The sequence below is a fragment of the Podarcis bocagei genome (assembly GCF_964188305.1).
Source record: "Podarcis bocagei genome assembly, chromosome: 3".
NCBI classification, from domain to species: Eukaryota; Metazoa; Chordata; class Lepidosauria; order Squamata; family Lacertidae; genus Podarcis; species Podarcis bocagei.
The window spans coordinates 14,867,008-14,891,219 of NC_138127.1; the positions used below are offsets into that span (position 1 = coordinate 14,867,008).

A 24,212-nucleotide genomic window follows, 5' to 3' on the forward strand; every position below is an offset into this window, starting at 1 on the left:
ATTGTATTGAACCACTCTTTGCCTTCAGCTCTTTTGTACTACAGCTCCCATCAGCTCCAGCTGTGTAGGCTGTGGCAGATGAGAGTTGTAGTCCAAACCACCAGGTTGTCAAAGGCAGCGCTAAACCATTCAGAGCACAGGTGGGAGGTCCTATGATTGAATGCTCACTTCTGTAAAAACATTTTTATATATGATGTGTGTAACCCCATCTCAAAAATTCCAGGGAGTAAAATGCTGGCCAAGCCTTCTTTCTGACATACTAAATATGAACACTTTGATGTACCCATGAACAATTCTTTTTCCTGTTGCATATGTGTGGAGTTAGTGAGGCAGACGGAAAGGCCCCACAAAGAACAGACTTTTCTGCCTGGCTCAGTGTGTACCTGGACAGACTAGCAAGATTGTTAGTACATCAAGAAAGGGCAAGAAAGGGGTTTAGGGATATGAGTGAGACGCTTCAGTTTGAACCTTCTAATACTGGAGTAACCAATAGGGTGCTTTCCAGATGTTCTTGTTTTCATCAGCCATAGCCAGTATGGCCAATCGTCAGGGATGACAACATCTGGAGGGGACCACAATAAAAACACAACACACACATAAAAAAGTAAGATGTCTGAATATTATCCATTAGCTCTGATGCAGAGCTATGGAATGTGCACTCCAGTATTTTGCTTAGGACAAAGCTAAGGCTTCCGTGTGAGACTGTGGAACAATGGAGCACACAACTTACCTTCTGCAATTTTTATATGCAACCACCCCCCTAAAAAAAAACCCCAGCAAACAGCTTTCACCTTTACCAAACACAGGATGGTATATACATTGCATATTAATGGGATCGTTGCATCCTGTGTGTTTCTGCATGAATGCAATTTTCTTTCTTTCTCACAGAATCACGTTTACAGATGGATGGAACAGTCTCCAGACAAGCAGTTGGCAAACAACATATGAATCACTTGAAATGTTTAATGAACATACTTTCAATGCCTTAGGTTTAGGCTGGAATCTTAAAAGATTTAGAGCCTAATTGTCATCTCCCATGTATGCACTTTATGCTACTGTTTACTACAGGGTTGGCTGACATGGTGCCTTCCAGATGTTGCTGAACTACAACCAGAGGCGTAGGAAAGGGGGTGGGTGGTCTGCCCCAGGTGCCATCATGGAGGGGGGTGACAAATTATCAAGGAACAATTACTGCCCTACTAGGGCAGTTCATAAAAATTTTTTTTTTAAATGCCTGCTCCGAAGGTCTTATCTTACTACACTAGGGATTATATAGCTATATCTGAAATTTCATGCATATCAGTTAATATCTTGACCCTCCTCCACGAAAATAGCTGTTTACTTGGCCGTTTTCCTATGTCGTGAAGGCTGAAATTATAATTCAGTGGAGCAGGGTCAAGATCTTAACTGATATGCATGAAATTTCAGATATAGCTATATAATCCCTAGTTTAGTAAGATAAGACCTTTGGAGCAGGCATCTTTTTAAAAAAAAGTTTTTTATGAATCACCCTACTGCCCTACCCTCCACTGGGCTTCCCGGGTCCTGGAAAGTCGGCCTATGTGAAGATTAGGCCTTGCCTTGCCTTTGCCCCACCCTCTGCACACAGTTGATTTTTCTTGATTTTACTGCTGTGGTTTTTGTTTTGTTTTGTTTTTTTTTGTAAACCACTTTGCAGGTTTTTTTAAAAAATAAATTTTATTAAATAAATAAACAATAAATGTAAATAAAATAGCACAAGCCAAAACACAATCCATCCTGTAGATTTAAGTATCTGTCCATAGTTGCCTACTTATTATCAGAGGCCCAGAATCCACATTCCTTTGTAAGAACATATGAAATAACGTAAAACCATTTTTGTAGGCAAAAAAAAAAAAAATCAATGTGGGGGGGTGACAATAAATTTTCTGCACCAGATACCGCCTGACCTTCCTACAGCTCTGACTACAACTCACCTCATCATTGGACTGGGACTGATGTGAGCAGCATCTGAAGGGCACCACACTGGCTGCCCCTAGTTTACTACATCACATTCAGTGAACTGGACCTTCCATTTGAAACAGCAGCTTCCAATGAACTCTAGTAGGAGATGGTGCTCTTACCCAGGACTGAAAGGATTTCTGCTTTAATATTAGGATTCAGCTGTGCATCTAGAAATCCTACTGTGGACTCCACATTCATTCTACAGATTATCTGGGGATTTGGATAATCTTGCATTGTTTTCTAAAAGTCCGACACACACGGACACACGGCTGCTATGAACAGGCATGCTGGTGCCCTAAGGATGAGAGCCAATACATTTTATTCTTTCTCCCTCTACGCAGCTCTGAGTTATGAGAGTTCAAGCGGTCCTCTGAATCTACCCCCTGCATTCTGACATGCTGAAGTGTAAGGGACATTTTGTAAGACAGTCTTGTTTTGCGTTTGGTTTAGGTCTCAAAGGCCATCTGAAAAGTAGCATTTTACAGTCTTGTTTCTCACAGTGGTTTAGGGAGCAGCTATAGTTCACTGGTAGGGTGCTTTATATTCCAGAGATCACAGGCTCAATCCCAAGCATCTCTAGGGTGGGCTGGGAAAGGCTTTTGCCTAAAATAAAGGAAAGCTACTGCTATTCAGTTCAGACAATACTGAACTAGATAGTTTCCTAGGCTTCTGTTCATTTTATTTGTTTGGAATCAGAGTATTTTCCCATTCTGGTTTGTAGAGGTGATGAGCCAAGCTAGAAATTCAGATAATATCACACATCTCTTTCAGTGGGTCAGCTTTTATTGATGTAACGCTAGTTCAATTTATATGCCATTACAGATGCAGAAAATTGGTCCCTTGAAAGGTGTCACCTTAGCTATTTTATCTCTTCGCAGTTTTCTGGGACGAACCTGGCAAGAGTTTTTTGTATACGGTTACTTTGCTTATTGAATAGTGGACCAGAAACCAGTGTGCAGCTCCCTGACCTGAGAACAGGTGAGATATGCCCTGTACACTTGCTACTGTGTTTTGCACAAATTGTAGTTAATAAAGGGTCCTTAGCAATAGTCCTAAGTACAGCACGTTGTCCCAAGTGCAACACATTGTAATAATCTGAACAAGATTTGCCATGGCATAGATAACTGGGACTAGTCTATCTCTATCTAAAAGGACCTGTTCTATGCAGACCTCTGAAAGATATTTTATGCTGCAGAAAAACCCACTAGTTTCTGTAGATAAGGCTGAAGGTAACAGGCGGTGTGCAAAGTCATCCAAAAACAGGTTGAATACTAGATGAACCACCAACCCACAGAACCTCTACCTTATCTGGTCTGGATTGAGCTTCTGTTTTCTGGTCTCCATGCTGATCACAGACAATTCAGAATTTCCACAGCTTCATCTGTATTTAATGAAAAAGAGAAAAAGAAGCAGGTGTCATTAGCATACTGATAATACCTCACAATGAAACTTCCAACATAGAGCCAATGTTGCCATTCCACTTACACAACAGACTTTACTTCCTCCTCCTCCTCCTTTGTAGCTCCATTCCCTCAAAATCACTGGAAAGTGTAGGATAACATTTGCCCTCCAGCCCTGAAGGAGCTGCTCCAGAGGAAGAACTGTGAGGGGAGAGACTTTCTGCTGCTCGTCAGGCAATGGCTTTTTCCACCTGCCTTGCCCCACCCTCCAGGCCTAGGAACCTTTCTCATGCCATTACTTTGAGAACAGCAGAAACAGCTGGGAAGAGAGGAGTACAGGGACATAAATAATAATAATAATTTTGTAAGTTGTGTGCCCTTGTTTCTCAGTTTGATCTATTTACATGGTTTTGAATTTTTTGTGTTATTTTATGCACTGTGACTTGCTGTTATTTTTATTGATTATAGTTTACTAATTCTTTATTATCATTGATAAGTGTAAACTGTTTAATAATTTGCAGATATTTAATTTTACTTTTTACTATTATATTTTAATGGATTATTGAATGTTGATTTATTTGATATAAATTTAAAACTATGCCCTTTTAAAATGTGTTTTTGTAGGGGGTGGCTATTGTGACTTTTTTGTAATTACGTGTGTTAACTTTGCTGTCTTGTTTCTTCAGCTTATAAACCACCTTGCATATAGTAATGTAGAAAAGCGGTATACAAATTAAAAGTGAAATGAAATGTCAGTTTATCTCCCTACAAACCAATCAGAATAAATGCTCAATAAACAGGTTGTCTGGAGGCATCATTATTGATTTACATCCTGAAAGGATAAAATGGGAGAAAATACAAAGTGGCACTTTAATGACAACAGTGTCATGTAGATGCTGCCAAAAAAAATTGTATGTGTAAGATAAAGCCATCTGACTTTGCAGGGAGTTGGATTAGAGGACCCACAGGTAAAAGATAAAGAATTAAGTCCAGTCAAACAGTTAAGTCCATCAAAAGCAACTATGGGGTTGCAATGCTCATCTCACTTTTCAGGCCGAGAGAGCCAGCGTTTGTCCACAGACAGGTTTCCGGGTCATGGGGGCAGCATGACTAAACCACTTCTGGTGCAACAGGACACCGTGAGGGAAGCCAGAGCACATGGAAACACCATTTACCTTCCCGCCGGAGCAGTACCTATTTATCTACTTGCACTTTGACGTGCTTTCGAACTGCTAGGTTGGCAGGAGCTGGGACAGAGCAGCAGGAGGTCACCCCATCGCAAGGATTCAAACCGCCGACCTTCTGATCGGCAAACCCAAGAGGCTCAGTAGTTTAGACCACAGCACCACTCGCATCCCATAGTGTCCCATCCAACCCTACAATTCTATGATTCTATGATAAAAACACCCATCTGGAATCACCCAAAATTGAACTTCTTCAGCTATGTTAAAGCTCTTGCCTTCTCATCTCCCATCATTGGTGAGCTTATCTGGCTGAAGATATGAACCGTGGGAAAACATGTTTGTGATTCCAAAAATGTAGCCCATAGCTAAGCAAGGAGCAGACAGAAATAAGTACTGCATGTAGCACTGCTGCCACCTACTGGCAAATGACGTCAAAACTGCATAAAATAAAGTTTTTTATTTTAAATTCAAGGGTTCTCAATATTTTCCTGCCCTAAGACCGATTTTGTATGTTAAGTCTACTCTTCCTGGTGTTCACCCTCAGACCCGGATGTAACTTTTGAGCGTATCTAAAGTTTCTGGCCATGTAATAAAATAAAAGTTTCTGGCCATGTAATGAAACCAACACAGATGAAATTAAGGATTTAATGTTGGAACCTGATAATTATTTATGGTTTTGTTTCTGAAATGTATACCCAGTCCTTAAATGGCCAATTACCATTCCTAGGACAGGTTTGGCAAAAAGAAAAAGTTATAAATACAAATATTACAAAACAGCTGATGCAACAATATAACAATTGCTGAGGATAACAATTGCTCCACTCCCCCCCCCCCTTTAGCACTCCAGTATCCTTCCTCAATTTTTCCCCCTTAGTATGCTTCCTCCATCTCTCCTCTACTGGCTTTATTGCACCCTTCCTCTCAGGCACTTACTTTATTATTATTATTTATTGAATTTATATACCACCCTATACCCAGAGCTCTCAGGACAGTTCACAGAAACCTTCCTCTGTCCCCTTTCCATTGCCCCATCTTTCCCTTCCTTTCCTACGTCCTCCTCCCTCCATCTTCCCACTTTTCCTAGCCTCCCCTGTTTCCGCCTGCACCCCTTTCCCTCAGGCCCTTGTTTAGTTTATTTATTCATTTAATTTGTTTGCCTCACTCGCTTTTCTTTATCCCCATTGAGCTAACTACGGTCCATCCCCGTTTTCATACATAGTGGTATTTGTGAAGAAACCCCGTTTAGCTGAAACGGCTAATGGGCATTGCCACATATTCTGTCATTTGTATTGTCATGTGTTTGATGGGGAAAGTCGAGTAAATTAACTGCCGCTGAGGAACCTCAACTGACAACTGAGGTGACCTTGGAGATAGAACTCTCCATATGGCAAAAGGACAGAAGGCAAGACACACTCTGGTTGGTTAACGGCAGGTTTAGAATTTTCAGTTCGACAGTGTGATTGGCTGAGGGTAGACAATGAGAGCCAGAAGAAGATAATAAAAGCCTGAGAGCAACTCAGTGCGGGTCAGTCTGTGTTGGTAGGTGCTTGGTGTTTGTAGCGGGCAGCCAAAAGTAGACGGCAGCAGAGGAAGGGGAATGAGGAAGCAGACCTGAAAGGGAGCAAGAGTGGCTTGGTGGCCAAAGACTTACAAAGGTAGACAAATCGCTTGGCTCAGAAATAATGGGAGAACCAGCCTCCAGCACTGAGGGAGAAGAGAGGGAGCCTCAGTTTGGAAGGCTAGGCTTGTTGAGATCCTGAAAGCCAAGTTTGGGGCAAGAACTGTTTGGTGAGAGAACCACAACAGATATTTAACTTTGCAAAACATGCAGCAAAGAACTAAGTGTGGAAATAGAGGCTGCAAAACCTTTAAAATGTGCCCTGGTACAGAGGTAGACCACCCACTTGGTAAGTCATAAAATGGTTTACTTACAAAATTCTTCTAAGGTCAGATCCATGTGTTTTTCCATGCAGCTGTAAAACGTTGCTTAGTTACAAAAGGTAAAAGTTTCTAAACTATTGGTATAGAAAAAATACTAGTTTCAAGCTCCATTCTTGTCTGAAACAAAAGAAGCTGGTTGAAAAATCATTAAGGCTGGCTGCCTCAGACCTCCTCACATGTTGAATTCCACAGGTGAAGTGGGATAAAAAAAGGCTTGATTACCTATTTCCTCCCAAGGTGAGGGGAAGTGACATAGGCTAAGCCTCACAGGGCAGCTTGCTCTATGGTTTTAACCCCTTCATGCACTAATTAAGAGTCAAGCATACTGGTTTTCTGAGGCTGTTTACCCGACAAGGCTCTGGTGTGTAGTAGGAGAGCCAGAACAAGATTTCAGGATAGTATAGCAGAAGCAGACCTGTGCTTAAATAGGTCAGTAGGGGTTGAAACAGATTTTAACACAAGTCCTCAGTTATAGTGTTGGTTAGGCTTAACTGGGATGGGGTAAGTGGCAACAGAGTTTTAATAAAGTTCTTTAAAACTGTCTAGACTTAGTAATAATATAAAATAAGCCTAGGGTATAAGTGATATTAAATGATAGCAGTGGTATGGTTTAGAAAAAACATTGGCATAGAAGTTGGGTTTTCTTATTAAGTATGGAAATAGCCCCCTTCCCTCCACAACAGTAATTGTGCAAATGTAGCAGATAGAGCAAGGGAGAGAGCACCCACTGATATTTTTAACGTCTGCGTATCTATAGCAGATAACACCTATGGAAGATGGAATGCATTTTTTATTAACCTTGTCCAGTGCAGAGCCCCAAATGTTTAGGTAACTGCAGTGCTGCATAAAGTAGGAAGCAACTGCTTTTGGCAGCTGGATAGTGTTTTTGGATAATCATAGCTCACTTTGTAAGTCCAAGGAACAGAATGCACCATGTAGGACAATACGCTATTATGCTCCAAGTTCTAATCAAGGTGTAGTGACTTTGACCCTTAATATCCCCAGTTTTAGGTTATCTGTCTGCTTTTCCTGTCCCATTGTATTTTAAAACTGAAATAACCTCTTCTCGTGTAATTTATACTCAATTGACCAGCAAAGCTATGCATGACTAACTATTGCAGAACTCCATTGCCTAGAGATCCAAGGAAAATCAGAAATTGAATACTAGTGCCAGCTCTAGTGAGCTCTTTCCCTGCAGGACACCCAGCTCCTCAATACTACCTGCTCATCCTCAGGAGTACAGGTAAAGCTACTTCTCTACCAGCTTAACAGCTGTCCTAAGTATGTTCTCTAAGTACTTTTGGGCTTTAACCCATCATTCATAGCTGAAATTAAGGAAAAACTGTGTTGCAAATAGCTTGCTTTTCAAAATGTTTGATTTACATCCTGGTTTTTATAAAACATGCTTTAGTTATTTTGTTTTATAGCTATTATGCACCATTCAGAACACCAGGAATCATAGAATCTGAATCAAGTATTAATTTGTAAGTTCCTGCTGATCAAGATGACGCTTGTGCAAAGCTCCCCCCCCCCCCCGTTTTGTGATGCTAACACCACCACGAAAGTTTGAGACATACAAGAAAAGTCAGATTCTGATGTGGCAAAGGCAAAAGCAGCATTTCATTTACACTTAAGCGGTCAAAACCAAAACTCATTCTCATGAGGATTGCAAACGTGCTGTTGTGCTTCCAAGTCTTACTTTGAAATCAGTCCCACTGAAACAAGATGCATTTACTTTCGAGACTATGTTTTATAGTGGAATCCAATTCTGAGCTACGATTCATACTAAACTTTTAAAAAAATACCTGCCTTGAAAAAGCAGTTCAGCAGATTCTTAAAGTGTTCTCATTAGCTAAATGCTACATACGGGCCATTTTCCCACACAAATGCTTTGCAGAGAACATTTTTATTGTTCAACAGAATAAACCAAAGAAACCATACAAGCTTATGTGCCTGGGCAATTTACAAAAGTTCTGTATGCAAAGTATCGTTGACTGGCATTTCTGTAATTTGAGAGAAGCAGGCTTGTATTGGATTAAAATTCAGATAGCCAAGAACTAAAAGATACTTCATATACTTTAAATGGGATGTTACAGGTATATACATAATTACAACATGCAAGCCTTATCTCAAGAGTCTCTTCCCTTCATTTTGGGTGTGTCTTATCATCAAGTAGTTAAAAAAATCAAAGGCAAAAAAGAAAAGCAGCACACAGTGAAAGCCAGCTTGAGGGGAACCACCTTAGTTGCTTTCTGGGAAGGCCTAATTATGTAGAAATATCAAAATAATGTTCAAGCCCAGAGCTGGTGACAACGCAAAATCTTAAAATCTATTCAGCCCAGATTTTTGTTCATATACAGACAAGGAACAGCTACCCAGTTATTTCAATAGACTTTATTGTAAAACAGTCAGGTCACAATACTACGTCCAGACCATTCTGCCAGATATGCAAGCTACAATGCTTGACAGACAGAAAGGATCAGTTTTAGTAGTATACTTGAGAAGTGAATAAAAATCCATATAAAACAATATTCAAATAGTTTCCATAGGAACACAGATAAATGTGACCTCCCCATCTCCTAGTTGTCTATTCAAGTTACATTTACGCCACCCTAGCCATTCAAAAACATTTAAAAATTCTAGCAAGAATTAAGTTAATGGTCCCAAAAGCCCTAAAAATCCATTCCTAAACTTGCATGTTAGCCAAAACTGTATCTATACATTAATGCTAGCTGAAGCACAAGCTGCTGGATAGTGTTCAATCCCACTTTCCCAGGCACATGAGAGTGGCAAAGTGACATCTTGCTCTTCCACTTCAGCTTGAAAACCTTGCTCCTTTATCCGCTGCATCAATTGCCTAATAAGGGGGAGAGAAAGAAATAGAGTAAGTAACCTAGATGGCCTAGATAACCATGATTGTGTGTACCCTCTACTAATCTCTTGCTAGGTTCTGCACCAAAAAGGATTGTGAACAGTACAAATCACTGCACTTCCTAGCTATGGGAAAGTGAAAACTATGTACCACAAACCTTATTTTGAAAATGCTCTGCCTTCTGAGTTTTAGCCAAGCACTGCACTCACACCCTTGAGGATTTATTTTTAAGATTATGCTGAGATTCTCAAACAGGTGAATTCTGCACTCAACATGAGCTTCTGCACTTTCATAGAACTGTGACGAAGTCATAAAGATAAAGCAAGCCTTCCAAACAGCAGCCCCCCTGAACTAGAGAAAACATGACAGCAAAATTGGCTGTCCAGTTCTCTCACGTTAAACTATGGTTTAACATGCATGAGGGTTTTGTTCCTCCCCTGCTATGTGTGGGAGGAAACAAACTTATCTTGTTTGTTGTGAGATATGAACCCTGGCTTGCGTTTAATTTTCTTCTACAAACAGAAGTCAAGGTTTGTTCTTAGCTTTACCCCTCATGCTGTTTGAAAGACACAAGCCCACAGTCACAACTCGTAACAAACCAAACCGGCTTGTTCCCTCCCAAGGCAGTCAGGAGTGGTGGTGGTGGGGGAGATAGATGTAGATAGATAGATAGATAGATAGATAGATAGATAGATAATAAATTTAATACCCCACCCATCTGGCTGGGTTTCCCCAGCCATGACTGTTAAAATGAACTGTGGATTAAAACTGCATGCAAACCAGGCAACTGGCTAGTGAGGCAGGCTATTAAGTAAGTCAACCAAAGAATCTGAATGTGTTCTGTGCACTCAGGGTGGAGTGCACAGTCTATTTATATTCTATCCTATCATAATAATCTACATAACCTTTCTCAAACAAGAGTTTACTCACACTTCTGTCAAACTTAAGAGTGTACTTTCATTAAAAGCAGAACTACTAACCATGCTGGTCTTGACATTACATAGTGTATTGTTGGCCTCTGGAATCCATTGAAAGTAGAAGCAGCTGCCACTGTGTAGGCACCCATGTTTTCAAACAACATCCAGTCCCCAACCTGCAACTCTGGCAAGCCACAGCGCTCAACAATGCGATCTAGGCCATCACAGGTTGGTCCCCATATGCTGCAGGAATAGTACCTCTCATCTGGCTTAGGTCTCTGGAAATAATTTAAAATTTAAGTAGTTATTGCATACATACTGCCACAGCAGTCAACAATAAGACAATCACGAATAATATGGTATTTAGAATGTGCTCCATTACTACATAATGCTGAGATGAGTTAGAATAGGATTGCTCAAACTGTGGTTTGTGTCATCTGTGGGTTTTTAGCTGAAGATGGGAGGAGGCACATCCATCACACTGAATAGTCATGCTGATGTTTAAATTGTATTTTATTGCTTTTATTTCTTATATTGTATCTTATTGCATCACAATGTGAATTCTATGGAATTGCAGCTGTTACAACAAGCAGAACAACAACTGTGCTCCACCAAGACTGTTCGACAGTGGAATTTGCTGCCAAGGAGTGTGGTGGAGTCTCCTTCTTTGGAGGTCTTTAAGCAGAGGCTTGACAACCATATGTCAGGAGTGCTCTGATGGTGTTTCCTGCTTGGCAGGGGGTTGGACTCGATGGCCCTTGTGGTCTCTTCCAACTCTATGATTCTATGATTCTAAGACCCATAGTATTTTTCAAAAGGTCCTGGGGGATGTGGGGAGTCAGAGTCGCTGAGTTAGATCTACATTATACCAGTTCTGCAAGAACCGATGCCCTTTTGTTTTTCCTGTTTTAAGTATCTGGCATAGATAAATGACAAGTAACAGTTACTTACAGCACAAATGGGCTTAAGTTTAACAGTATACTTTTATACAGAAATACACTATATAATACAATACAATATAAAATATACACATAGTACCTTTTGCAAAACTGGTTTGACATGTGCATGATCATACAGGATGCAGTTAAAAGAGCCATAAACCCCATCATTTACATAGTACATAAGAGTTTTGTCATTTGCTTCTTCTTCATCTATTTGGGGGAGAGGGGGAAAAAGAATATTAGAATAGAGCAATTGGCTAGATATTTAAAAGACAGTTCCCAACTTTGTCATGCTATGCCATTACCAAGCAACAGAAACCTGGGATAGTGATGTGCATTGTTACTGTCATCAGGAAAAATTGCCCGCCTAGCCCCTGCTTTTGAAATTCTTATGAAGAAAACAAAACACTGACTTTCACTCCAACACTGGGTGGCCCAGCCCCCTCTAAGGACCTCTCCTCTGTTCCCACCATCAATTATGAGTATTTGCAAAACTAGTGGAAAGACTTCAAGATAAAGACAGTAGAGATTTTAAGGACTGGGAACCATTTATATTATATATACAGAATCAATATAAAAAAATCGGCTCACTTGCAGGGTTTGATTAAACACTTGCAATTTACAAAATAAATGTAGAACTAGAAACAAGATGTTAAAATGATAAGTGAAGAATAATAAGAATTAACCAATAAGCAGGATGAGATAATATGCCAAAAGAACCAGAAAAGGAAGTTGAGGGAAGTCACAGGAGGGAGGGGGAAGCAGAGGATTTATAATGTATTTTCTTTTTGAAATAATGATTGTGGTGATGATAAAAATTGTAAAAATCAATAAAATTATTTTTTTAAAAAATTAATTGAGTATTTGGGCAGTTAACATATAAGGTCCAGGATGTTATTTAAGTATTACATACCATCTGATCCAGTGTGTTCTTTTATTACTACTTTCTTTGCAATGATATTAACAGCAAGTGTAAAAGCTGATGCAACATAGTATCTGCCAGGCTCTGCAATAATTCTCACTCCAGAATCAGAAGGAAAATACTTGTCCAAGGCAGGATTGATTACGTTAGTTATCTTTTTAAAAAGAGAGAGAGAGAGAAATGGGTTTAATAGAGTTGTTAAGCAACATGGATATCCAATAAACAATTAGCTTGCACTACATTCTCAATGCAAGAGACTGGTGGGTTGTAATCCAGCAACAAACTATTGGCTCTTTGTTGAATAATCTACTAAAAACTTGTATATGATTTAGAACAGAAACATAGAACTTCCACACTAGGGAAAGGAGGTTGCTTTGAATTTGATAAATCATTCACAACAGTGCTCTAAAAAAAGTTATGACTTGGAAAATCAGTTCATGATTTCCCAAGCAATCTCAACTCGATTTAAAGCCAACAGAAAGTTTTTGTGAACTTTCAGCTATGCACATCTGGATTGCTCAAATGAACTAGAATGTGAAGGACTTTGGCTGCAATCCAAACTCCCTTTGCACTGTTGGGGGTGAGAATGGGACAGAGATGTCCCCTCTACCCAGAGTGACACCAGCATCACATTATTTTCACAGTGGTTTGTACTGTGCCCCAATATCGGGTGTTTTGGTGGCAGGGACAGGCAGTCAGCCCCACTGTCTGCATCAGCTCCAGGCTAGCATAGCAATTTGCCTCCCCCTCACTGCAGTGTGAACAATGAAGTTGAGAGATGTGGCAGCGGCTATCTCCTTCCATTGTTATCCCATCCCTCCACTCACCCTGCTCACTTTAGCTACTGTTAACTCATTCTGGAGTGTATTCACTTATACTAGCTGTCTAATTTAAGACTGAAGGTTCAATGTTTTGCAGCAGAACTGAAATAGCCATATATGGAAGAGTTCCTGTAAGCATTTTTTTCAAGCTTAACACAGGCCGTATTGCCACTTTAGCAGTATGGAGGCTATGCAACATAGCAAGTAAATTTCTACTATGCTGTAAAATGTATCACGGTGTAGCCCAGAAATTGATGTTGCTGTATAGCAAAGTATTTCAACTTGAAAATCATGATGCAGATTTCTCTTCCACAGAGGCAAGGTAAAAGTTATTCATGTAGGTAAAGCTATTACTTAGTACAAGTTGTTTTATACTTGTAAACTGCCTATAAGCTACATCTATTATGCAGTATAAGTAATGAAGTAAATATATATATTAGAAATAACTGAACTGGTGGCTTCACTCTAAGCAATACTCTTAAATTTAGGCTGACAAACCTTTTTTGACTCACAGGCACATTTGCAAACTGGAGAAGCTGTCATGGGCACCACACATGCTACAACCTGTTCTATTGGCTACAACAAAAGGCCTCTTTCAAGTCTCGCTTCAGTGGAAGAAGGAAACTGGCAGCCGCCATAGACTCATGTGCTTGTTGGTACTTCAAGAAACTTATACAAACATCTTTTGCCTATAATAGTGAAATCCCCTCCATGTCAATTGGAAGCAGATGCTGGGAGTTGTTTAATATGATCTGGGGAGCAAAGTTTGAAGAATGCTCTTCACAAACAAAGCACTTAAGGTTATGTACCTCTTCAAACTTAAGTTTCACATCTTCGGAGCCAGGAAAACCACCACCAATGTCAAGCAGGTACATGTTGAAACCAAGCTCAACCTAAAAGGCAGAAATATTGAAATGTGATTCAAATCATACTTTTATTGATAGTATTGATCAGTTTCACCATCTGAACTAATGAAGCAAACAAGAATTTTAACTAATCTGAATTAGCATCTTAGACCAACAGCACAAAAATGTAGGTTTCCCAAGTTTACTTTAAATATTTTGTATTTCAGACACATTCTGGCAATCTCACAGTACTATGACTCGTTAGTGCTATAGGAAATGTTCTTAAAATGTACTTACTCCCATATCAAAGACACAACGGGCATCAGAAATAGCTTGCACAAACGTCTCAGGATCTGTACAGCCACTTCCAACATGGAAACTAGAAAAGATGGGTTGATTTAGTGGGAGTTTTGCTCATCCTTCTTAACAAAAGCAGAATTTGTAAGTAGCAAGTGTGCAATTTCTTCCACACAACCCGGCTGCTCACCTCACTCCAATTATGTCGATATCAAGTTCTTTTGCTCGTTCAAGCAGCAACCTGCTGGTTTTTAGTGTAGCTCCAAACTTAACACTTAGGCGACAAACAGCCTTTGAATCATCTGTTGCAATGCGCAAGACCAGCCTAGAAAACATTTTAGAACATATAAGCACATGCACATGTATTTCAGAACACACATTTGTAGTTGCTCTGAGAAAAAGTAGCTTAATAGTTGGGGGTGGGGAGCTACCTTTATTCTGTCAAAAACAGCAATGCCACCTGTTTTTTGCACAGATCTGCCTAAATGGTCACCGTCTGTTATCTGGGGCCTCACATTTACCTAGAGAGAACATATAGATTGTACTAAAATAAATTGTAAATGTTTCTTACTTTGCTTTTGGATGGGCTCTTGCAACTTTCATCAGCTCAACTTCACTATCAAATGTCATCATCTGCACACCATTGTTTGCAGCATGCTTAATTTGAGAGACTTGCTTGCATGGATTTGCATATATTATACGCTCTGGAGGCACACCAACACTCTGGACCAGCTGTATTTCAGTCTGGGGAAAAAATCCATTTTTTTAGTTTGCACATTAGTTACTAGAAATGGTTTCTCTGGAAATAAGACAATTTAAATCAAAGGCAGACATATTTTCATTTCTAATACACAGTATTTAATCAAAACATTTACAAGCAGTCACTTACTTTACTGGCACAATCAAATCCTGCCCCAAGAGCAGCCAGAGTTTTCACTAGAGCTATGCTATCATTACATTTGACGGCATAGAAAGGAGATACCCTGGGGAGGGCCTTGTACCACCGCAAATGTTTTTTGAGAACATCCCCAAGGTCAGCAACATAGAATGCATCTTTATCATCCTGGAAACAAAGAAAACATTCATCTGTCAATATGCAGTTGCCTACTAGTGTATATTACAATAGCAACAACCCTACGTTTAGTATAAAACATTTTTAAAAAATATTCAATCTATCTACCATACTCACCGAGGAAGAAACTTCATTTATTTTTTGGTCTAGGATATCCTTTGCAGTAAAGCCTTCGTCAAGGAAAGAAAAATTGAATTCCTCACCACAGAAGTCATTCATCTTGCTTGATGTTGTTATACCAAAGTGATTTTCAGTGAAAAACTGCAAAGACACAGGAAAGAGTTTATTAGTTCTCCCACCCGTCACAGTGAGACAAGGGAAATGGAAAATACAGTGGTACGTCGGGTTAAGAACTTAATTCATTCTGGAGGTCCGTTCTTAACCTGAAACTGTTCTTAACCTGAGGTACCACTTAATTTGTTCTAGAGGTCCGTTCTTAACCTGAAACTGTTCTTAACCTGAGGTACCACTTTAGCGAGTGGGGCTCTCCGCTGTCACCGCGCGATTTCTGTTCTTATCCTGAAGCATGGTTCTTAACCCGAGGTACTATTTCTGGGTTAGTGGAGTCTTAACCTGAAGCATCTGTAACCCGAGGTACCACTGTACAGCAACTTAAAAAGCCATCTCTCACAGTTCAAGGTGCAATTTTGAAGGCAACTACTTTTAGTTGTGCTCCAAGGAAGTCTCTCCAGGAAAGGAAGATCCTGAAACAGGAAAGTAACCTTTATGCTCCCTAAGCAATTTTCATATGAGAGTTACATGAACTGTTCTGGATTATAAAAGGCTTTTAGGCATCAACATTTATGCCAAAATGTGTCTTTTAAAGAAATTGGACCTAGGAGCTTCCTGAGTAAACCAGTACCAAAAGACAAACAAACTTTCTTGCAGTGAACATAGAGATTAGAAGAGGCAAACAATAGGAAGACAGACAGAGCTTCCTGTGTTTGTTTCTGTTTTACTCATAAAAGAAGTCTGTCTACAGGTGCATGTAGTTGCTACAATTTAAGTGTCCATTTTCTTCCACAGCTTTCCGAAAACTCAAGTTCTCCATGGAGTTTAATTACACTACTACAAAAAGCCAAGTGAGTTGTCATACTTGAGAATTTCATGTAGTATTGCTTTGACTCAACTAAAAGGAGGAGCCCAGAGTACGGAAAGTGTTTGTGAGGAATTGCAAATACAACTGCCAAATACACAGTCCATGCTGGTCACTCAGAAGGAGTTTAAATATACTCCTGGCAGGAGCCCAGACAAGAGGGGGGGGGGAGGAAACTGGTTGGCAGAAAAATGGAGAGAAGGCACTCTGCAGTAGCTGGTAGCTACAGATTAAGGGTCAAGAACCAGCAGCTGTGTACACAAAATCTGTATAACATTAGAGAAAACAGCCTGTTTCTTTGCTCTAATATCACTACAGATTTAAGGCTGAAATCCTTGGAGTAAGTTCCATTAAAGACAGTGGGAACATGCTGCCTATACTGTAATTCTGCTGTCACTCCTAGTGAATAACAGCACACATTTTCACACAACTTGGTGATTAAAAGCAATAAAAAGCTGAATTATGGCATTAAACAGCTTGACCCACTCTGGGTTGGCTTGATGCCAGACTCCTGCATGAATGCCTGCAGGGCATAATGTCAAAACATTCCTGCCACCTCCAGGCCCTTAACAGTAAAACAATTGGCAGATGTAGAGATCCTAGGGGAATGAATGGCATAATTGGGGACAAGGCAGCTAATGTAACATAGAAACAATCTGCTGTTGTGCTAGCACAATCTCTGCAGTTCTGCAGTCCAACTTGCTTCAAAGACAGACAAGAAACAATTTGTGCTTGAATTCACTGGCACATTCCACCATGCCTTTTGTAAACAGCCGCAGGAAACAGAGAAAAGTGATGTAAAAGTTTTAGAGACTTAGCAAATATAAATAAAATTCACAAGGTGATATCAATTTTTATATTTAATAAGCATTTAATATGCATTGATTTTAATTATGTAATTAATAATCTTTTATTCTTTCATTATATGTTGCTTAGGGAGGATCTACAATTCTGGAAAACAGCATAAAAATAATTTAAACAGAGCAAAATGTACAGGCCTGAAATTTAACTCAAATTTCAATTTATTATCAAGGAACAAGATGGATGCCATTAAAATGACTAATTGTGTTTGAATTCCTAATTTGCATTCAGTTCAGTCTACTTTCCATCTCTGAAATCACCATTAAAAGATTGGGAGGGAAAGAACAAATGAGAAAATGTCTGAGATGTCACTAATGTGGTGGTACATTACAGCCTGCACAAATGATTTTAGAACACAAGATTCTAAAATACACCGTGCTTTTCCAATGTTTGACCCATATTTTGAAAGTGTATCTTAGCAACCAACTAAGTATGTTGAAAAGCAGTAATTTTACTGAAGGAGCAAGGTAAGCAATTATTTTTTTTAGTATGTCCCTACTGGCTCAATCTTTCTATGCCCTTTCATCAATTATACAATATCTTTTATAGCCTTATGCTTATGCTCCATTAATAACATTGAACCTTGGGCATAAATGGAAGCTATTTCACCAATACCAATGGCCTTCCAATTGTATAACAATAGAATTTGAACTCTTAAATTCTTATGGTGGGCAAACCCATAGTAAACTGAACGTATCTTTTTGCTATAGATCCTGCTTAAGAAATATAAATCAACAGAAATTCAGGAGTACATGCTCACATGCCACTTCAAATTCCACAAAAGCAAACCCTGTGCATAAAACTTTCCAAATAAATCCATACATCATTTTATGGAGAATTCTTCCAAGTAACCCACACACAATAGTATCATTTATACTTGTTCAACAGCTTTAAGTAACAGCATACACATTTTAGTTTAAACACTAACTGTTCCTAGGATTGTAGCAGTCACTATTTACCACCATCAAGATGGCAAAGAGTCCCTTCTTTGGAACAGAGGAGGAAGGCCAGCCCATAAGCTTTACTGGCTCGCATTTGAAAAATGCTGTTTACTCTTAAGCACCAGACATAACAAGCCATCTCCTTTCCAGCACTCAACTTCAGCTGTACACCCGGCAGACAATTCCTACAACCCAAGCAGCTCCTCCTCCCTCTTGCCTTAAACATATGTCTAGCTGTCACCACTTTGCCAGATCTCCTCGCAAATTCTGTTGAGGGTCAGGCTTTGTCTTTTGCATGTGTGGCAGCCAAGAATGACTAAGTGCTACCTCTCTCCTCCTCCCCTAACTGATAAGGTAACTGTGGCAGGGTGAAGCACACACCAGCTCCAACATGTGAAGGGGGTGGAGCAGAGAGATCAAGAAGAATAGAGCCGCATCTGCAGTCGCCCTTTATATTGCAGGGGGGTGGGGAGAGAGAGAGAAAGAGAATGAGAATGGGTTGGCCCAAGTCTGGGGCTCTGTAACCCAGTTCAAACTGACTTCTTGAAACCATGCCATCATTAATGCTAGCTTTCAGGACAGAAACATGCAACAAACCAGCTTCTCAACCTCCACCCCAGACCCCACCTGAACGGCAGCTGCTCAGGCTAGCACCTACCCCTATTAATATTTCCATTTCCAAAGGTTTCTCTCACCCCATTATCCCCACTACCCCCTCGTACCAGTGCTGAACTATCATACTGCAGTGAGACCGAAGAGGGAAAAGCACTGCAGTATTTCCTCTCTCCCTCCCTACCCGGCACAAATAAGGAATAAGAGCCCGCAGTTCCGTATACACACCGTCTCCCCAAAAGGACAACCTCGGAATGGTAGTTACCCTACCAGGAACAGTAAGTCATCCTCTTTACCGCAACGGCAATCAAGGTTATTAGGGAGATGGGTGGGGGAGGGGAAGAGACACGCAAAGGGGGGGGGTTAAAGTGGAACTTCCAATACATTACTAATCTCACCGGGGGAGGGGGCAAGTTAGAAAAAATATGGGGAGGGAGAGAAAAGAAATACTTTAAGGCCAGCTTAGAATCTCAACGGGACGAATCTGCTAATAAAGTTAATTAGGAGACGGCCATTATGTACCAGAATTGGGGGACCCTAAACAATGGTTCTTAATTAAATGTGCGTGCGAGCAAGTATTAAGCCCCATAACGAATACCAATAATAATGATAATAATTACTAATAATCATCATAATAATCACCGAAGCCCCTATTTATGGGAGCGCGGTGGGCTACGCCACGTTGCTTCGCCAAAATCCTCCACATTCACCCCTCGATTCGGCCCCACGCGGACCCCCCTTCCTCCGCCATCCACAGGGCGGCCCGGCCTGCTCGGCGGCTGCTCTTCCGCCCACCCCACCATCCACGTGGCCGGCTTGCCTGCTTAGGCCGGCCTTACCTCAGACTGCGGCGGCGGCGGCGGTTTCTTGTCCTTCAGCAGCAGCAGCCTCTCCTACCCTGCGCGGCAGCCGGTGGCGGGGGGACGACGACGGGCGGGTCGAGTCTACCCAGTCGCACCCTGCGGGACTTGGGGGAAGAACCGGCCGCTGTGGAGGAGAGAAGGAGCCGGAGCCCGCTCGCCCGCCGCGCAGGATAGCGGCTGCTGCTGCTGCTTCTGTGGCCGCCTCACTGACAAAGCCCCGCCAGTCCCGCAGAGCCTGTATTTATAGGCCCGGCGGTGTCGCCATGACGACGCACCAGCTCAAACCAGCCGCGTTCGGCTGCGACCGGGCCAAAGGCATTCGCCAACCGCTATTATGACGTCAGGCAAGAGGTGGCGAAGGCGAGCGTGGCATGCCAGGAGACATGCGGCGGTCATCCCCGCCCATCTTCAAAGGGGAGGGGAAAATGTAGGTGGGGCGGGGGGGGGAGGAAAGCTTCACTTCCACGTTCGCATTCTAATCCTTCATATGCGGTGCAAGAGTAGTGGGAGGATCAATATACAGTATAAGGATCAGTGTAGACGTTTAAATTAATGTATTAATGAAATGCTAATAATATTTTCCCACATACACACACTATGTTTCATTTATAGCCTACTTTTGTTACTGCAACCCCCCCCCCCGCGCAGCTGTGTAAAAGAGGGCAGTTGAAATCTTTTAAATACAGTGCTGTCAATAAAATAAGGAAAAGCACTGAGTGCTTTGAAACAGTCATTTCTTGGGCCATTAAGTTCAATCAGGGTAAGTCATAGCTGTCAACCTTCCCTTTTTTTGCGGGAAAGTCCCTTATTCCAGTGCCGTTTCCTGCTATCCCGGATTGTTAGATACCCCGTAGACTGTCCCCGGGACAGGTGAGGCTGCTGATCACTTATTTTCAAATCTGAAAGTTGACAGCTATGGGGTAAGTAGTGTCCAGCTGGCAACATGATTAAAACAACACATCACTTCTTACTTTGGATTCTACTGTTTGTAAGAGGGACAGTTACAGTGGTACCTCGGGTTAAGTACTTAATTCGTTCCAGAGGTCCGTTCTTAACCTTAAACTGTTCTTAACCTGAAGCACCACTTTAGTTAATGGGGCGTCCTGCTGCCACCGCGCAGCTGGAGCACGATTTCTGTTCTCATCCTGAAGTAAAGTTCTTAACCCGAGGAACTATTTCTGGGTTAGTGGAGTCTGTAACCTGAAGCATATGTCACCTGAGGTACCACTGTACAAAGGAGAAAGAACGGGGGTGGCGCTGTGGGTTAAACCACAGAGCCTAGGGCTTGCTGATCAGAAGGTCGGAGGTTCAAATCCCCGCAACGGGGTGAGCTCCTGTTGCTCAGTCCCTGCTCCTGCCAACCTAATAATAATAATAATATTAATAATAATATATAATAATAATAATAATAATAATAATAATAATAATAATAATAATAATAATATCAAACCTAGCAGTTTGAAAGCACGTCAAAGTGCAAGTAGATAAATAGGTACCGCTCTGGCGGGAAGGTAAACAGCGTTTCCGTGCGCTGCTCTGGTTCGCCAGAAGCGGCTTCGTCATGCTGGCCACATGACCCGGAAGCTGCACTCTGGGTCCCTCGGCCAATAAAGTGAGATGAGCACCGCAACCCCAGAGTTGGTCACGACTGGACCTAATAGTCAGGGATCCCTTTACCTTTACCTTTAGAAAAAGGGACTTAGCTGGATAATGGCAGAAGAGGCAGAAATTTGACTGGTAGCTGGGCTGCATGTGCTGCATGTGCTGGGCTGCATTTTTGACTAACATAATACACAGCCTAGAAAAGCACAGAAGTCCGCCTCCTCCAAATTTAAAGCCTATATAGTTTTTGTGGGGGGAAATATATGATCCTGTTTGTGGGGCAAATAACAAAGGAATTGACTGGATGCCTTCTGGAGCCACCCTACACAATTCTACCACCTGCCTTTCTCCTCCTTAGTAATAATTCAAGCTGCTGCCAGCACCATATTTAGGGTAGTGTGGCAGTTCCCCACACAGGTAAAATGGTAAAGGACCCCTGGACTGTTAAGTCCAGTCAAAGGCGACTATGGGGTGTGGCGCTCATCTTGCTTTCAGGCCGAGGGAGCCAGCATTTGTCCACAGACAGCTTTCCGGGTCGTGTGACCATCATGACTAAATACAGTGGTGCCTCGCAAGACGAAAAGAATCCGTTCCGTGATTCTCTTCGTCTAGCGGTTTTTCCGTCTTGTGAAGCAAGCCCATTGACGGATTAGAGGATTAGCGCTATTAGCGCTATTAGCGGCTTTTAGCGGCTTATCAGTTTATTGGATCAGCTGATAAGCGGCTTAGCGGCTTAGAAAAAAGGGGGGAAGGAAAAAAACCCCGCAGGAACTCACAAGACATTTTCGTCTTGCGAAGCAAGCCCATAGGAGATTCGTTTTGCGAAGCACCTCCAAAACGGAAAACTCTTTCGTCTAGCGAGTTTTCCGTCTTGCGAGGCATTCGTCTTGCGGGGCACCACTGTAGCTATTGGCGCAAGGAGGACCGTGACGAGTGCCAGAGCGCATGGAAACGCCATTTACCTTCCCGCCGCAATGGTACCTACTAATCTGCTCTTGCTGGTATGCTTTTGAACTGCTAGGTTGGCATAACCCTGCACAGGTCACCAAGCTGACAGGTGCAAAATTGAGAAGATCCATAACTCTGAAGATCCATTTGGGGGTGCAAAATTTTGGCCTCACAGCAGATTCCATATTACGAAAGATTACACAAGTCGACCCCTGCTGTTGCCCTTCCTATGACTTTTACATTTCTACAATCCAAGAAGAATATAGTATTTCAACACAGTTTTGAATGTGTTTGTGCAACAGCCTCCTTTCAGCTTCCTCAGCTACAAGGTTAGTCATGCTCTAAATGCAGGAAACAGGGTCATTGGTTTGGGCCTAAAGCAAAGCCAACCACTTCAAGCTAAAATTGGCAGAAGGAGGAGTTGATGGACTTTGAAGAATCTGCGCTCTCTGTCTTTTTTAGACTTACTGTATATATAGCCTTGGCCTGAAGTCAGGCTTTGAACAAGAAATTCTCCAGATCATTGTGGACGATATACTGTGTTTTATCGTCCTCACTTAAGATGCTGGTTGATTTCTAAGAAGAGTTAGATAGAATTCTTTTTTAAGAATAATTTTTAAAAAATTGTACCAGAGAAAGCATTCTGTGCAAACATTGGTGTCGCATTCCACAGAGTTACAAATAATAATTTCTTCAGACAGGAAATTTTAAAAGGCTTCTGTGTAACTTGAAAGCTCACAAGACTGCTAACATATTATTTGTCTAAGCGCCAAGGTTGCAGGTTTGATCTCTGTATGGGACAGCTGCATATTCCTGCATTGCAGGGGGCTGGACTAGATTATTCTCAGGGTCCTTTCCAATTCTACAGTTCTACAATTCAATGATTCTACGAAAGCAGCACTTTTTCTGGAGGTACTCAACGATATGCAGTACTGGCACCTCCTTCCCCCCCCCCCCGCCGCCTATGTTAAAAGTGTGGCACTTACAGTAACAAATTCATGGTGAGTACCAGCACCTTTTTAAAAGAAGAAGAAAAAAGCACCGTATAAAAGTGCATCTGAAGCACTAAACAGAAATTTGCTTTTGGGCCTTGCAGTATCTCCACCGACTTTCCAGAGGCAATGTGATCAAACAATACATATCTGCTGTCTACCCACGACTCACATGCATACCCATGAAATTCAAGGCAAATATATATATATATATATATATATATATATATATATATATATATAGCATGGATCCAACATTTCATGATGCTTCTACCGTACGAAAACATAGATGGAGACGATTTCAGCGTAAAAATCAGATTTAGTGTTTCATGGTACTGTGGTGGATCAAAAATTAAGACCCGAGGCGCAGAGCTTCATGGTTTTTATAGTCAAGCCAAACAAATCCAGTTTCTAATCATAGAACACGTCAGATGTGGGCTTTCGCACCCACAGTACAGTGGGCCTCTTATTTTCACCAGGCAGTCTGGGGGCATGGATGCAAGTGATGACTAGAATGATACATTTGAAGCATCCTATTATAAGCGTGAGGATCTACATGCGTTTCCTACTTTAAATATATCTAGGTTTATGTGCCATGGCAGGCCACAATTTAATCTATCTGTGATTCCCATGAAGCAAGAGGAACTGCGATTAGCTGGCGAGTGCCCTTAGGGTTTGCGTTCTCCTAGTAGAACTCAGCAAGTGGTAGGATTGAGACAAAACCTGAATGAATTGGCTCTACCTGTCATTCACTCTGGCCCCTGCCTACTGTTGGTCTACCTGCCTTTCTGCCCTACCAGTCCCAAAGACACTAGCCACTGTGGAACTCAACCCCCTATGAAACAATGTTTGTCAGCCATTTTTCTCCCCATGAGGCTGAGTGATCAGAAATAATCGCCACTGGCGTGGGTGGAAAAGATAAGAAAATGAGTCCTAGGAAGGTGGGTGAGTGTGGACTGAACCCGCCCTTCTACCCATTCTGCTTTACAATCCTGACAGCAGAGGATGCCCACTTGCAGCCTGAATCAAGCCTTTTGAACTCTGTGACTGGAACCAAAACATCCTCTTTGAGGCAAGAAGCAAGTCCAGCTAATGAGAAAAC

The 24,212-nt window shown here is 41.5% G+C and overlaps 1 protein-coding gene and 3 long non-coding RNA genes across 4 annotated transcripts in view; 2 read left to right on the forward strand and 2 right to left on the reverse strand.

Annotated features, from left to right (window-relative positions):
* LOC308584476 overlaps positions 1–7,696 on the reverse strand; it is a 28,389-nt gene extending 20,693 nt beyond the window's left edge. Inside the window, exons 1-3 of the long non-coding RNA XR_014006811.1 lie at positions 7,618–7,696; positions 5,730–6,234; positions 3,287–3,364 (exon numbers count right to left, since the gene is read on the reverse strand). This is a non-coding gene — a long non-coding RNA (uncharacterized lncRNA). The remainder of the gene's footprint in view (positions 1–3,286; positions 3,365–5,729; positions 6,235–7,617) is intronic.
* Positions 6,234–13,699, forward strand: LOC308584477. Its single transcript, XR_014006812.1, has 3 exons — positions 6,234–6,474; positions 7,630–7,751; positions 13,496–13,699. It is a non-coding gene; the product is annotated as an uncharacterized lncRNA (long non-coding RNA).
* ODC1 (ornithine decarboxylase 1) lies at positions 8,888–19,841 on the reverse strand. Its single transcript, XM_081189154.1, has 11 exons — positions 19,545–19,841; positions 15,313–15,456; positions 15,013–15,186; positions 14,695–14,867; positions 14,314–14,448; positions 14,124–14,205; positions 13,791–13,874; positions 12,152–12,314; positions 11,336–11,448; positions 10,361–10,575; positions 8,888–9,365 (listed from the first exon to the last, which is right to left on the reverse strand). The coding sequence occupies exons 2-11, from the start codon at positions 15,412–15,414 to the stop codon at positions 9,224–9,226; spliced, it is 1,383 nt and encodes a 460-aa protein (XP_081045280.1). The 5' UTR covers positions 15,415–15,456; positions 19,545–19,841; the 3' UTR covers positions 8,888–9,223.
* On the forward strand, positions 15,464–18,689 carry LOC308584557. Its single transcript, XR_014006917.1, has 2 exons — positions 15,464–15,565; positions 15,624–18,689. It is a non-coding gene; the product is annotated as an uncharacterized lncRNA (long non-coding RNA).
* Positions 19,842–24,212: the final 4,371 nt, after the last annotated feature.